This window comes from Rhizophagus irregularis, chromosome 10 (assembly GCF_026210795.1).
Source record: "Rhizophagus irregularis chromosome 10, complete sequence".
NCBI lineage: Eukaryota > Fungi > Glomeromycota > Glomeromycetes > Glomerales > Glomeraceae > Rhizophagus > Rhizophagus irregularis.
The window spans coordinates 2,684,210-2,698,022 of record NC_089438.1 but is presented as its reverse complement, the minus strand read 5'-3'; the positions used below and the strand labels follow the sequence as shown (position 1 = coordinate 2,698,022).

The 13,813-nt window shown below is 33.1% G+C and overlaps 3 protein-coding genes across 3 annotated transcripts; 2 read left to right on the top strand and 1 right to left on the bottom strand.

Moving 5' to 3' along the window:
• Positions 1-2,483: 2,483 nt before the first annotated feature.
• On the bottom strand, positions 2,484-2,888 carry OCT59_002098 (uncharacterized protein; the record flags this gene model as incomplete). The annotated part of the gene is made up of 1 exon (XM_025328930.2): positions 2,484-2,888. One exon carries the CDS (start codon positions 2,886-2,888, stop codon positions 2,484-2,486), a length of 405 nt encoding a protein of 134 aa, XP_025164609.2.
• Positions 2,889-4,425: 1,537 nt separating this feature from the next.
• Positions 4,426-6,084, top strand: OCT59_002097 (uncharacterized protein; the record flags this gene model as incomplete). The annotated part of the gene is made up of 8 exons (XM_025328932.2): positions 4,426-4,436; positions 4,518-4,552; positions 4,643-4,677; positions 4,785-4,800; positions 4,876-4,913; positions 5,377-5,640; positions 5,707-5,936; positions 6,018-6,084. 8 exons carry the CDS (start codon positions 4,426-4,428, stop codon positions 6,082-6,084), a joined length of 696 nt encoding a protein of 231 aa, XP_025164611.2.
• A 90-nt stretch (positions 6,085-6,174) lies between these two features.
• Positions 6,175-8,126, top strand: OCT59_002096 (uncharacterized protein; the record flags this gene model as incomplete). Its single annotated transcript, XM_066144264.1, has 4 exons — positions 6,175-6,326; positions 6,786-7,033; positions 7,187-7,318; positions 7,726-8,126. 4 exons carry the CDS (start codon positions 6,175-6,177, stop codon positions 8,124-8,126), a joined length of 933 nt encoding a protein of 310 aa, XP_065995444.1.
• Positions 8,127-13,813: the final 5,687 nt, after the last annotated feature.

Sequence of the window (13,813 nt, the reverse complement as noted above, 5' to 3'; positions counted from 1 at the left end):
ACATTACCTAACGTTCTGATTTTTAAATTCTTTTATCAAAACGTTTTTAACGTTTTGAATACTTGTTTTTTAAAAAATTTATAGAAACGTTAACTAACGTTCCTATTTATCAATTTTTTTATCGAAACGTTTTAATGTTTCGAATGTTATTTTTTTTAAAAAAAAACCCATCAGAACGTTTGTTATGTTCTGATTTTTTGATTTTTTCTCGCCCTATAAAAAAAGTTGATCCGTTTTTATTTTCCATCTTTTTTTCTGTAAAAATTCATATTTCTGGAATTAATAACTGATAACCTTATATCATGGAATTTATTGAATTGTTAATATTTTCCATGACAGAAATAACAGTCGATTCCGTCATTCAGACACTATTTTGACTTGTATCGGATAGATCATTAGATCTGATGAATAACAGATTATCAGATCAATGATCTTTTTTTTATAAAAAAATAAAAAAAAAGTTTATTTTTTATTAACCTTTTCACAGAACTAACAGAACGTCGGGAGGGGGGGAGAGGATTTTTTAAATATTGGATGTTAGTGTCATTTACTAACATTTTATTTTCTTTTTTTTTTTATTGTAGAAACCTTCAAGATGCTTCAAAACTGATGAAACGTCTCGGAAGGTAAATAAAGAAGAGGAGGGGGAATTTTTTTTAAATAATGGACGTTAGTGTCATTTACTAACGGTCCAATTCTTTTTTTTTTATTGTAGAAACCTTCAAGACGCTTCGAAACTGACAAAACGTCTCAGAAGGTAAATAAAGAAGAGGAGGGGGAGAATTTTTTTAAATAATGGACGTTAGTGTCATTTACTAACGTTCCATTTTCTTTTTTTATTGTAGGAACCTTCAAGACACTTCGAAACTGATGAAATGTCTCGGAAGGTAAATAAAGAAGGGGAGGGGGAATTTTTTTTTAAATAATGGACGTTAGTGTCATTTACTAACGTTACATTTTCTTTTTTATTGTAGGACCCTCAAGACGCTTTGAAACTGATGAAACATCTCGGAAGGTAAATAAAGAAGGGGAGGGAAATTTTTTTTAAATAATAGACGTTAGTGTCATTTACTAACGGTCCAATTCTTTTTTTTTTTATTGTAGGACCCTCAAGACGCTTCGAAACTGACGAAACGTCTCGGAAGGTAAATAAAAAAGGAGGGAAGTGTATTATTTTTAAATTATGGACGTTAGTATCATTTACTAACATTCTATTTTCTTTTTTTTTTATTGTAGGACTCAAGACGCTTCGAAACTGACGAAACGTCTCGGAAGGTAAATAAAGAAGGAGGGGGAGTGTATTATTTTTAAATTATGGACATTAGTATTATTTACTAACGTTCCATTTTCTTTTTTTTTATTATAGGACCCCATCGTCGGGCTGGTAGTGTGTCTCGCTACGCTCACCCCACCTCGGCCTCATGGCCTCGCAGTACCCACATTCCCCCTTCGTGGGGTAGAGAATTCCCCATATATACTACCGCCATGGCCACAGTGGCCATGGCTGGTCACAGTACTTTCCAACTTCTTTTTTTTTCTCCATTTTTTCTTATATATAAAAACAACTATGACCACTATGACCACTATGACCAGACTACTAAAAAGTGGATAGAAACACAAATAAAGCTGAAATCAGACAGAATATCCGATCATAGTACTGGCCATAGTTCGAAAAACTTATGATAATACTATGACCACCGAACTATGACCACTTGCCCCGAACTATGACCACCGAATTATGACCACTTGCCCCGAACTATGACCACTTGTCCCGAACTATGACCACCGAACTATGACCACCGAACTATGACCACCCTTTATCTACTTACCTGGAACACCGAACTATGACCACTTTATGTCCCGAACTATGACAGCCGAACTATGGACACCTTAGTCAGCCCCTCAGGCTCCAAAACCCGATTCAAGCTATGGACACCTGCCCCTCTATCTCACTCGAAAAAATATATTCGGCAATTACACGCAGCCACTTCTCTTGCCGAAGACCTTGGACTTGATCTTGTAGACATCTATGGAATCCGTAAATGGATCCAAATGCGGGCATCACCTCTCAATGACCCAGACATAGTAGCAGAGATGGTCAGAAACCTTCTGGTTAAAGAATTCAGAAAACATCTCAAGATTAACAGACTCTGGTACAACGGTTGTAAAGCCGAGTTGTGGAAGCGGCATAAAGAAGCCGAGGAGGCATACGACAGGGCAGTAGACCACTACAGGGAAGCTAATGATCCTGCAGAGTCATATTTTTTGTCCAGATTTTTACAAGGATTGATGACTATATAACCATATCATCAGGTATCCTTACATTTTTCAACAAGGATTGATGACCATGTAACTTCATTATCAAGCATTTATGAATTCTTAACATAAACTAATAAATTTTATTCCATCAAATTCATTCTATCTATTACTTTTTCAAAATCCTGTCTAATCACTAGTTTGAACCAATAAGATAGCAAATTGAATTAATCCTTTTCATCAGATTTTTCCAAAGAAATTCTTAATTTTACTGGTTTTGGACTATGTAAAAATACAGAAAACTTGCGAAATAAGTATTCATCTCTTATTATATTATTAGCAAAAAGCCATTGTAGTATATTATTTCCTTCTGTAAATTCTTTATCATCAAGTGGACATGATCTTAACATTAATAAAAGTTGATTCGTATATAATTTAGCCGTTTCTTTATCCTCTTCAGTCTGTTCTAAATCTGCTATTGTAGGATCATATGTAAATTGTGAAGTTTTAGAACTAGCAGTTGAAAGTGGAATACTATGAATACTTGATTTACTAAACAAAGCAGTATGTTGAGACATTGTCTCCTCAAGATCTTGAACAGATTTTTTGGTTGAAGCAGTATGTTGAGACATTGTTTTTTGAAGGTTTCAAACAGATTTTTTAGTTAAAGCAGTGTGTTGAGACATTGTTTCCTCAAGATCCTGTATTTTACTTTGTGCTGCTTCCTGCTGATTTGATAATTCTGTTATATCATCTGACACTCCCTTAATATCCATTGATGTATTTTTTAATTGCCAAGAAATTGCTCGCATTTGTGAAGCAAGCCCATCTATAGTTGCTTTAAGCTCTTCTACAGATGATGTACCACCATACTTTAGATTATTTGGAAGGTTATTTCCAACTTCTGAAGGTTCTGGAATAGTTTCTGGATAGCTAATTACTTCAGTAATTTTAGGTATACATGGAATTCTGCGATTCAGATGAGTGTTTCTATCTCGAGTACTTTTAAAATTATCTTTTCCACATTTAGGACATGGAGGCAACATGGTAAATAATATTACAACCACTCAGTAAATGTAAAGTGTTCATTTCTGATGTGTATGTTCAAATGGACGAATGGATAGATGGAATCCTAAACATTATTGTACAAATGGCTAGATGAACAAATGGATGCCATTCCATCCAATGCTATATTTTTAACGTATAAATGGATGGATGGATGGATGGATGGAATCCTGTACATTATTGTACAAATGGCCAGATGAACAAATGGATGCCATTCCATTTAATACACATTAGAAATTATTAGAGAATATTCAAAAATTTATTAGTTTATGTTAAGAATTCATGAATGCCTGATGATGAAGTTACATGGTCATTAATCCTTGTTGAAAAATGTAAAAATACCTGATGATATGGTTATATAGTCATCAATCCTTGTAAAAATCTGGACAAAAAATATGACTCTGCAGGATCATTAGCTTCCCTGTAGTGGTCTACTGTCCTGTCGTATGCTTCCTCAGCTTCTTTATGCCGCTTCCACAACTCGGCTTTACAACCATTGTACCAGAGTCTGTTAATCTTGAGATGTTTTCCGAATTCTTTAACCGGAAGGTTTCTGACCATCTCTGCTACTATGTCCAGGTCATTGAGTGGTGATGCCCGCATTTGGATCCATTTACAGATTCCATAGATGTCTACAAGATCAAGTCCGAGGTCTTCAACAAGAGAAATGGCTGCGTGTAAGTTCATCATTGTATGTTACTTATAGTTACCTAATCCTCAATTGCCGAATATATTTTTTCGAGTGAGATAGAGGGGCAGGTGTCCATAGCTTGAATCGGGTTTTGGAGCCTAAAAGGCTGACTAAGGTGTCCATAGTTCGGCTGTCATAGTTCGGGACATAAAGTGGTCATAGTTCAGTGTTCCAGGTAAGTAGATAAAGGGTGGTCATAGTTCGGTGGTCATAGTTCGGTGGTCATAGTTCGGTGGTCATAGTTCAGGACAAGTGGTCATAGTTCGGGGCAAGTGGTCATAGTTCGGTGGTCATAGTTCGGGATCCAGGTGAGTATATAAAGGATAATCATAGCATGAATCAGGTTTTAGAGCCCGAGGAACTTACTAAGGTGGCCATAGTTCAGTGGTCATAGTTCGGTGGTCATAGACGAAATGCCTGAAAGGTAAATAAAGAAGGGCGTGATTTTTTTAAATTAGGAACATTAGTAGGCATTACTAACATTCCATTTTCAAATTTTATTTAGAAATGATCCCGGACTTCGATATGAATTTTGGATCGGTAAGTTTCGAAAGTTTACTTAAACTTTCGAAACTTTTAATATTTTTTTTTAAAAAATAATAATTTTATTTTATTTTCTTTGTTTTTTAGGTACTACCGGTTCCCTTGGATTTGGATCAGTAACGGTAAATTTTGAAAAGTTTCGTTTGAAACTTTTTTTAATATTTAAAAAAAATATTTAATTTTTTTTCTGTTTTTTTAGGCACTATTAGCTATTGGTTCCGATCTTTAGAATTGGATCGGTAATGGTAAGTTTTGAAAAGTTTCATTTTGGAACCTTTTTTTAATTAAAAAAATATTTATTTTTTTTTCTGTTTTTTTAGGTACCATTGTCTCTGATCTTAGACTTAAATTTGGATCAGTAAGTTTTGAAAAGTTTCATTTCAAAACTTTTTTTACCGGATCCTAGAAAAGTTTCGAAAGTATAAGAATATGATAATATTAGTATCATAATTTATATATGGAATTATTAAATAATGTACTGATTTTTGTAATTTAATATTTTAATGTAAATTCTAAATAATTTTAAATAAAAATGCATTGTTACAAATTAATCAAAAAGTAATCAATCAGTACACTGACATTTAATCAAAAAGTTATCAATCGGTATACTGATATGCCAAATAGTAAATATCTTATTGGTAACTATTAATACCTAATTGCTTTCTATTGAATATCCCGATTGGTACCCGAGTATCCTCCTTTTGCGCCATCTTTTGGCAGCAATCAGATTTACCGATTGATAAAAATTTTAAAAAAAATAGTGACCAATTGGGTGGAATTCGATCACCTGATTGGTCCCTGATTTGTCATTGTTCGACTAGTGTGAATTACATGATGATTCACCTGAAAACACTGATAGTCTGCAAAATATATCTCATTATTTATCTAAAAGTACTAACCAACAATTGTCAACATCAAATACTACTGATATTGGTCCATTTAAAAATGAACTTGAAATTTGCTTATATATATCACAACGACCAGAGCTTGTCAGTTTAACATTAAATATGATGAAAGCAAGTGGGCATGGACATGAAATAATTCAAGAAAAACCCACTAGTAGATTTTGCAAATTTTCAGATAATGTAAATTAATACATTGTTTGATTTATTATTTAAAATATAATTGATTTTTTTTTAAAAAAAAACTAGGAACTTGGAGTCTTACAATTGCATTTAAAGTGCCTATTTTTTCGTACAAGAGTTATAAACAATCAAATTATTAATGAGTTAGTGAGATCCTTATTCCCAAATATAGAAATGAACGGAATGTCAGATCTGGCTACATTGCATATGTGGGCTTTAAGAAGCTATCGTGATTATAATATGATAATTCGACGTGAACTTCGAAATTTGGTTCCTGAATTTATTAGAAAATACAGGTATTTGAGATTACTATAAAATTTATTGTTAGAATTAAGAATATTAAAACTAATTAATATTTATAAATTATCTGAATCAAGGCAGCCAACAATGCAACAAATTTCTGAATATATTACCGAAAAAGTTTGGATGTCCTTTTTAAAATGACATATGGATGTAATTGATAAAAAGAAAACCTTTAAAGATCAGCCTAGAAATACTACAGCATTTACAAAATTTATACACTCAGCATTTAATATGTTTATCCAAGAAAATCTTTTAGGTAAAGAAGTAAATGATACTGTTAAAAATTTGAATTACTTAACAGTTGATATGAAAGTATATACGGTAAATGGAAATGATATTCTACAACGAATAGATATCAGATCACTACTTAATTTGGATAGACAGTAATTATTAAAATAAACGTAATAGCTATTAGTTAATATCATTTATAAATTTGTCATATTGATGTCATCCTGTAAAAAATACTAACTATTAATTGCCAGTAAAATATAATAATAATGATATCAGAAAATAACATTGCTTTTTTTTCATTTATTTAAATTATACTAAATTATACTATTTTGGATTTTAAATAATAACGTGATGATCAACATTATTTATTGATGAGATATTACACGAACTTTTAACTATTTTGTTATTAGTTTCATTAAAGTTTATAGAATTTAATACAATTTGCTTTCAAAAACTGTAATGAAGCGAATACATTCTAAACAATCTAAACAAAAACAAAAAATTTCATTGTGAAAACGTGTAACACCTAAAATTACTACTAATAATATTCAAAAAGAAGCAGAAAGTTTACAACTACAATATATTGCTTCATTACATAATAAAAATGATAGCAACAAAGATTTACAGGATGGTTTATTAAATAATGATCAAGAATATGAAACCTTAGAACAATTTTGTAATTCTAAATCTGATTTTTCTATGTCTTCAGATGAATTAAATAATAGTGAATGGTCAGATACACTAGATCATGAAGCCAATCAAAAAACTTCAGATGACTTAACTGATAGTGAAGAATTAATTAATATGGAGGTTATTCAAGAAACAATAGAAGGTAAAACAAAATTTGAACCTTTGCCAGGTGAATATGGTCCTTATTTCCAGAATTTTACAGAAATGATGCTGTTTACTTGAATTACTAAACATATGATATGTAAGTTAAACATAGTATGTTTGTTTTTTTTTATAAAATTATTACTTGCTATTAACTTACTAATTAAATTTAATCATTTAGCAACAAAGGGGTATGATGATCTTATATGTATTTTAAAGCATCCTAATTTTCGAACTGAACATATAATTGAGAATGTTCGACGATTGAGATTATTATGTAATCGACTTCCACTTCAGACAGTAAAGAGTCATAGTATTTATATACAAAATATGAAAACTCCATCCACTTCAAAGCCTTTTAAAGATGCTTATACCATATCTGTAACTGAACATATAAAAAGAGTCTTGGAAAATGAAAATTTACAATCACAGATGTATTTTGGACCAGGTGTTGAAACTGATATAAAAAAAGAATTCTGGGACGGAAATTTATGGCAAGAATCACCTCTTTTGGTCAATTTTCAATATGGATAAATCAAGGTAACTTTTATAATTCAGAAAGTAATATTTTAATCTGTTAATTATATTATTTTTTATATTTTTATCTGAGAATGCATTTGTAACACTTTTGTCATATGTAATTTGTGATATATATTCCTTTTGGACTTACTAATGAAATTCTTTTTTTATAATATTATACTTGACCAATAAATTATTTAGTATTGTACACAGCAGGTTCTTTTGTTAAATACAAGGATAAAAGGACTAGAATTGGAAGAATTATAGCGATAGTTTCAACATCAAGTGATGTTAAATTAAAAATTCAGGTTCTTTATTATTGTGATGAATTACCAAATAATTTTAGAAAACTTTCTAGAGTTCAAGAAGCAGAAAATGGAGAATTATGGTTAAGTGAAGTAACATCTTTAATCAATAAAGACAATATTATAGAACCAATTGCAGTTTGGCTTCAAGATTCTTTACACTTATCCAATTATCAATTTTATGTTGAAGAAATTTTATATAGCTATGAAGGCCGATGGAAAATCAGAAATGTTGAGTTACGACATCATCATCCACAAAAATTCCATCCACTGCTCCTTAAAATATACCTACATTAAAGTTAATGTTAGATATATATTATGATGATTTTGGCACCTTAGTAGTATATAAATCCCAGTTCTGGCTCACTTTCCTCAGAGTCCAATCCTGGTTACCTTTTTCTTGCTATCCCCTTGTTGCTCTCCTACCGGCTGTGGGTCCAATCCTGGTCACCTTTTTATATTTTTCACCTACTTATATCACCTTTTTTATATTTTTACCTACTTATATCCTACTTATCTTATAATCTAATTCACTTATATCCTACTTATTTCATAATCTAAATCGTTTATTAATATTTTCACCTACTTACTCCCAACCGAACAAGAAATAGGATTTCAAAGCCAACAAAGCCAAAAAAGGTAAGGAAATATTAACCCATCCAGAAAACCAGCCATGGAGTCAATAGAGCGGAATAGCAAGGCAAGCAATTTCCCTTATACCGAGAAAAAATGTAATTGAATAAAAGAGGGACCTAAAAAGTATACAAAATGTCAACACATCAAGCAAGAAGTGCCCAACACAGACAAGTCGTCCGATCAGTTTTAGCTAAATTTATGCAGGTACCTGTCAAATCCATCCTATATCCCCGCTCAAATGCAAAATTGCAGGAATATGAGGATGAGATCCGCCAAATTCGTGAAGCACAAGCGGCGGTAACCAATGAAGAGATAACCCGCATGATGCAAATCGACCCAGACCCACATTATGAGGTAGTCTTTGAACGTCGTGATCAGGTACGTATAGGAAAGGAGTTAACAGACTCAAATTTTACGGCTGATATTGCTATAGGAACACCTGGAGAGCATGACTATGCTTCATTTCTCACAGCACACAGTCAAACAATCCAGAATATTCTTCGGGATGAACGAGATCGATTAGGATCAATAAAGGTCAGTAAGAATTGGAATATTTGCCACAATAATACATTTAGATTCTTACCTTGAGGGATTATTCGGAGATGGTAACTTTAGTAAAGATGATGGAGTAGAGTATATCTACAGATATAATATACCATTTAAAACTCGCAATATGCCAATCCTACCATCAACAGATATTAATGGTACATTTAACTTTGCATTAGCAAGAATCATGCAGAAAGTAGAAGACTATGTAAATTACGGATCAGGTTGGGAATTCTATCGTGTAGAAAAAATATTCATAGAAATCTCGCAATTCCAACCACCTACAGGAGCAGAACACATACCACTCCCAAAAGATCTTGCCACGAAAAAGGGAGTAGTAAATCCAGCTAATGATGATGACAAATGCTTTCAGTGGACAATTCTAGCAGCATTACATCCAGTAGAAAAGAATGCAGAAAGAATTTCCAAGTATAAGGTGTATGTAAACGAGTTAAACTTTGAAGGTATTGAGTTCCCAGTACAAGCTGATGAGGTAATTCTAAGAAGATTTGAGCGACAGAATCCAACTATTGCCCTCTGCATCTGTGAATGGCGTGACCACTGCCTATGCCCAATATATGTTACCGATAGGGATGATGCAGAGAACCGTAAAATAATAGATTTAGTACTTATTAGTAATGGGGAAAAGCAGCACTATTGCTGGATTAAGAATATGAGCCGCTTAGTAAATAAACGTACAAAAAATGGACATGCAACATTTGTCTGCCGATAGTGTATCTCCCACTTCACACATTAAACAAGAAATCCATGACAAACATGTAGCAATATGTCGAGAATTAAAGAAAACCCCACAAGCAGACCAAATGCCATCAGTAAAGAAAGGAAATGATATATATGAATTCAAGAACTGGAAACGCCGCATGCAAGTCCCATATTACTTTGTTGCAGACTTTGAAGCCCTAGTAATGGACATACCACCCACAGATGAAGACAAAGATAAGAAAACCAAGAAAGTACAAGAGCAAATTCCCTGCTTATACTCGTATATTAAGGTAAGATATGATGGTGTAAGTAAATCACAGAAGATATTTACAGGAGAAAATGCAGTACAGAAATTTGTAATCAAAATGCTAAATGAGGCTGAAGCAATCCGTAATGAATTCAGAAACCCAATGGAAATGATGCCGTTAACAACCCAAGAGCAAGTAAGTTATGATAATGCAATAAACTGCTGGATATGTCGTAACCCCTTAGATGAAAATAAAGTAAGAGATCACTGCCATATTACAGGAAGGTATCAAGGTGCAGCACATAGAGGATGTAATCTTGACTTATCCATAAAACCTCGTGAAATGCATATCCCAGTAATCTTTTACAATTTATCAGGATATAATGGACATATAATTATGCAAGGAATTGGTGCAATGGAATGTGAGGATGATATCGATCCTATCCCTTATAACATGGAAAAGTATATGGCATTCAAGTTAGGTTCCCTCCGATTTATAGACAGCTTACAATTCATGAAATCAAGTCTCAACAAATTAGCATCCAACCTAGGCGCAGAAAAATGTAGAGCACAAGAATGTAGTAATCCACAACACTTATGGCGAATTGATGCAGGTAGATGCTTTGCACATCCTGAAAACTTTAAGATAACATGAAGTCAAATACTACCTGAATTACTCGAGATTTATCTTAAGAAAGGTGTCTACCCGTATGAATACATGGATGACTGGAAAAAGTTCGAGAAAACTAGTTTACCACCTAAAAGAGCATTCTATAGCAAATTTAATGAAACCATCATTAGTGATAAAGAATACGAATATGCACAGTATGTATGGGAAAAAGCAGGATATAAAACAATGCAAGATTATCATGACATTTATCTCAAAACTGACGTCTTCCTACTAGCCGATATATTTCAGAATTTCCGAGAAATGGCCTTGAAAAAATATGGGTTAGATCCTCTCTGGTATTACTCAATACCAGACTTTGCATGGGATGCACTATTCTTCATGACAGGGCAAATATTGGATCTTATAACTGACCAAAATATGTACATGATGGTAGAACAAGGATTACGTGGTGGAATCTCTATGGTAAGTAAACGATATGCTCGTGCAAATAACCCAGATATGGGAGAAGGTAAATGGACTGCAGAAAAGCCCAAGTCATCTATCCTATACTTAGATGCAAATAACGGGCCATGTTGCAATACTTACCTACAGGTAACTTCCACTGGTAAAGGAGGAAAACGAGTTATCTAACATTCAAAAGCAAATAGAAAGTAATGAAATACCAGATAATTCTTCTGAGGGATATATCCTTAAAGTCAAACTGGAGTACCCCCAAGCCCTACATTCACAACATACAGATTACCCCCTTGCACCAGAACGAATGAAGGTTAAGAAGGAATGGCTTAGTAAAAAGCAGCAGGAAATAATAGCATGCTCAGGACAACGATATACACCCACAGATAAGCTCATTCCTAACCTATTTGATAAGGATGAATATGTAGTTCATTACAGAAATCTCCAGTATTATGTTAGCCAGGGCTTAGTAATCAAGAAGGTCTATGAAGCTATAAAATTTGAGCAGGCTCCATGGATGAAACCATATATAGAATTTAACACCGCCGAACGTGCTAAGGCTAAGAATGATTTTGAGAAGGACTTCTATAAACTCATGAATAATAGTGTATTTGGTAAAACTATGGAAAATCTCAGGAAACGTATACGTGTCTCAGTAGTACAACCCCAAACCCATCCCAAGAAATATAAAAAGCTTACCTCAGATCCTGCATTCAAGGGTTGTAAAATATTCTCAGAAAATCTTGTTGCAATCCACTGACGAAAAGTAGGGGTAATGCTTAACCATCCAACATATGTGGGTATGAGTGTGCTTGACCTCTCGAAGCTCTGTATGTATCAATTCTACTATGATATACTGGTCGAAATCAAAACTTTTGACCATTAAGAGCTTTCGGCATAATTTTTGCCGATTGGTCATGTGATTCGTCACATTTTTTGACCAACGGCAAAAATCGGTAAAATCAATCACAAATCGACTGATACTGATTGTTAAACGAAAACTTGTTCAGTCTTTTGGTGAAAAATCGACTTATACCGATTGTTATATGAAAACTTGTTCCTTTAAGGTCATTCAGTAAATTTTGCCGATTGGTCACATAAATCGACACAATTTTGCCAAATAGTAAAAAACATTATTTTTTAATTCGAATTTTATACTTTGTTTACATTGTTTATATTCAGTGCATAATCATTAACAAAAATTTTTATTGTAAAATGAATTTCGTCTTGTTTTTCGTCAAGTAATTATAATAAAAATACTACAAAAGAATCTTTTCGTAAAATGAAATTTCGTCTAATAAACGTGTCTCTCGTCAAGTAATTATAAAAATTAAAAAAATAAAAAAAATAATTTGGCCAATTTTTACCAAAACACTTAATTATTAACGAATTTGAAGTTTGCGATTAATTGGATTAATCGCCAAATATTCAATAGCATTACTCCGAGTAGAAATTCGATATTTTGATGGTATAAATCGACAAAGGATATTATGTACGGGAATAATACAATCGCGGCTTTCATCATAAAATTCAGATTTCCACAACTCGACGTTACAGCTCTCGTCTTCATCATCAATATGAAAATAATATCGACTTTCACTCGTACTAGCTGGTCGATACCAACGAATATATGCCAAATTATGTTCCATTTGTCCATTTGGCAAGTCGACTGTATGTTTGAAGAAGTATTGAATTTGTCCAGGATAACTGTCGACTTCCCCATCACTAGTTATAAATTTGGCTAGGACACACGAGCTTTTTGTATGTCAAACTGACATTGCGGAGCCAAATACTTCAGAACCAATTCAGCATCTTCCAAATTGATTTATCTTTACTCGAATTGTTATAGAATCTTGGATAATTTCATCTGCTGGTTTGCGAAACTTGTACATTTCGATATAAGAAGCATTATAAAAAGCAACATCAGTTCGAGCATTGATTCGGTCATTATTGCTTCGGAACTAGGCTTCAGCATTTCTCCAGGAAACGGCTCGCATCCAGTAATAGTCGATTCCTGTATGTTTTTAGCATTTAGCCAAAACCGCTCTAGTTCATCTGAAGAAAATTGGTCTGCAGCCGATATTGAACCAGTTGTGGGTCGATCTTCAAGCAATTCTAAGCCTTTCGTTTGAATGTCAGAACTAATGATATCTCCAATTCGATTATCATTCATTATCCGACGCATTATTTCCGGTTCAATTTGTCTATTACTTGTTGGCAACGAGCCTTAAAAATTATTAAAAATAAGACTAACAATGTAAACATCCGAATAAAGTAAAAAAAGTAAAAAAAGAATATCTTACCGAGTATTCCATTCATACGCTCAAATGAAAAACACCAAAATGCATACAATGGACCAAAATCATTCGAACAATCGCACAAATGGAGCGAAAGGTGAAGATTAGGCGTAATTTTTACTCTTCCATAGTGTACTTCAATAAGCTTAATTATTTTAATTAGCCTCTCATGAGCTTCTTCCATTAATTCAATTTCTAAAATTCGGCTTACTAAAATAGAACAAACTCTAACGAAATGTGTCAAGATTTTTCGATCTTTTGACGGTAAATGTTCCCACAATGAGGTAGTTGCATAGATCATAAAGAAAATTCGCCACTGATCGGCTGTATAGTTCGAAAACCCTTCTCCGCGTTCAATATTCCCGGGAATTCGTCCCAAATCAGCCGGTATTTTGAATTGATTCATTTTTTCTTGAATCTTCTTTAGATCGTTCGGGGTTAAAACACCCTC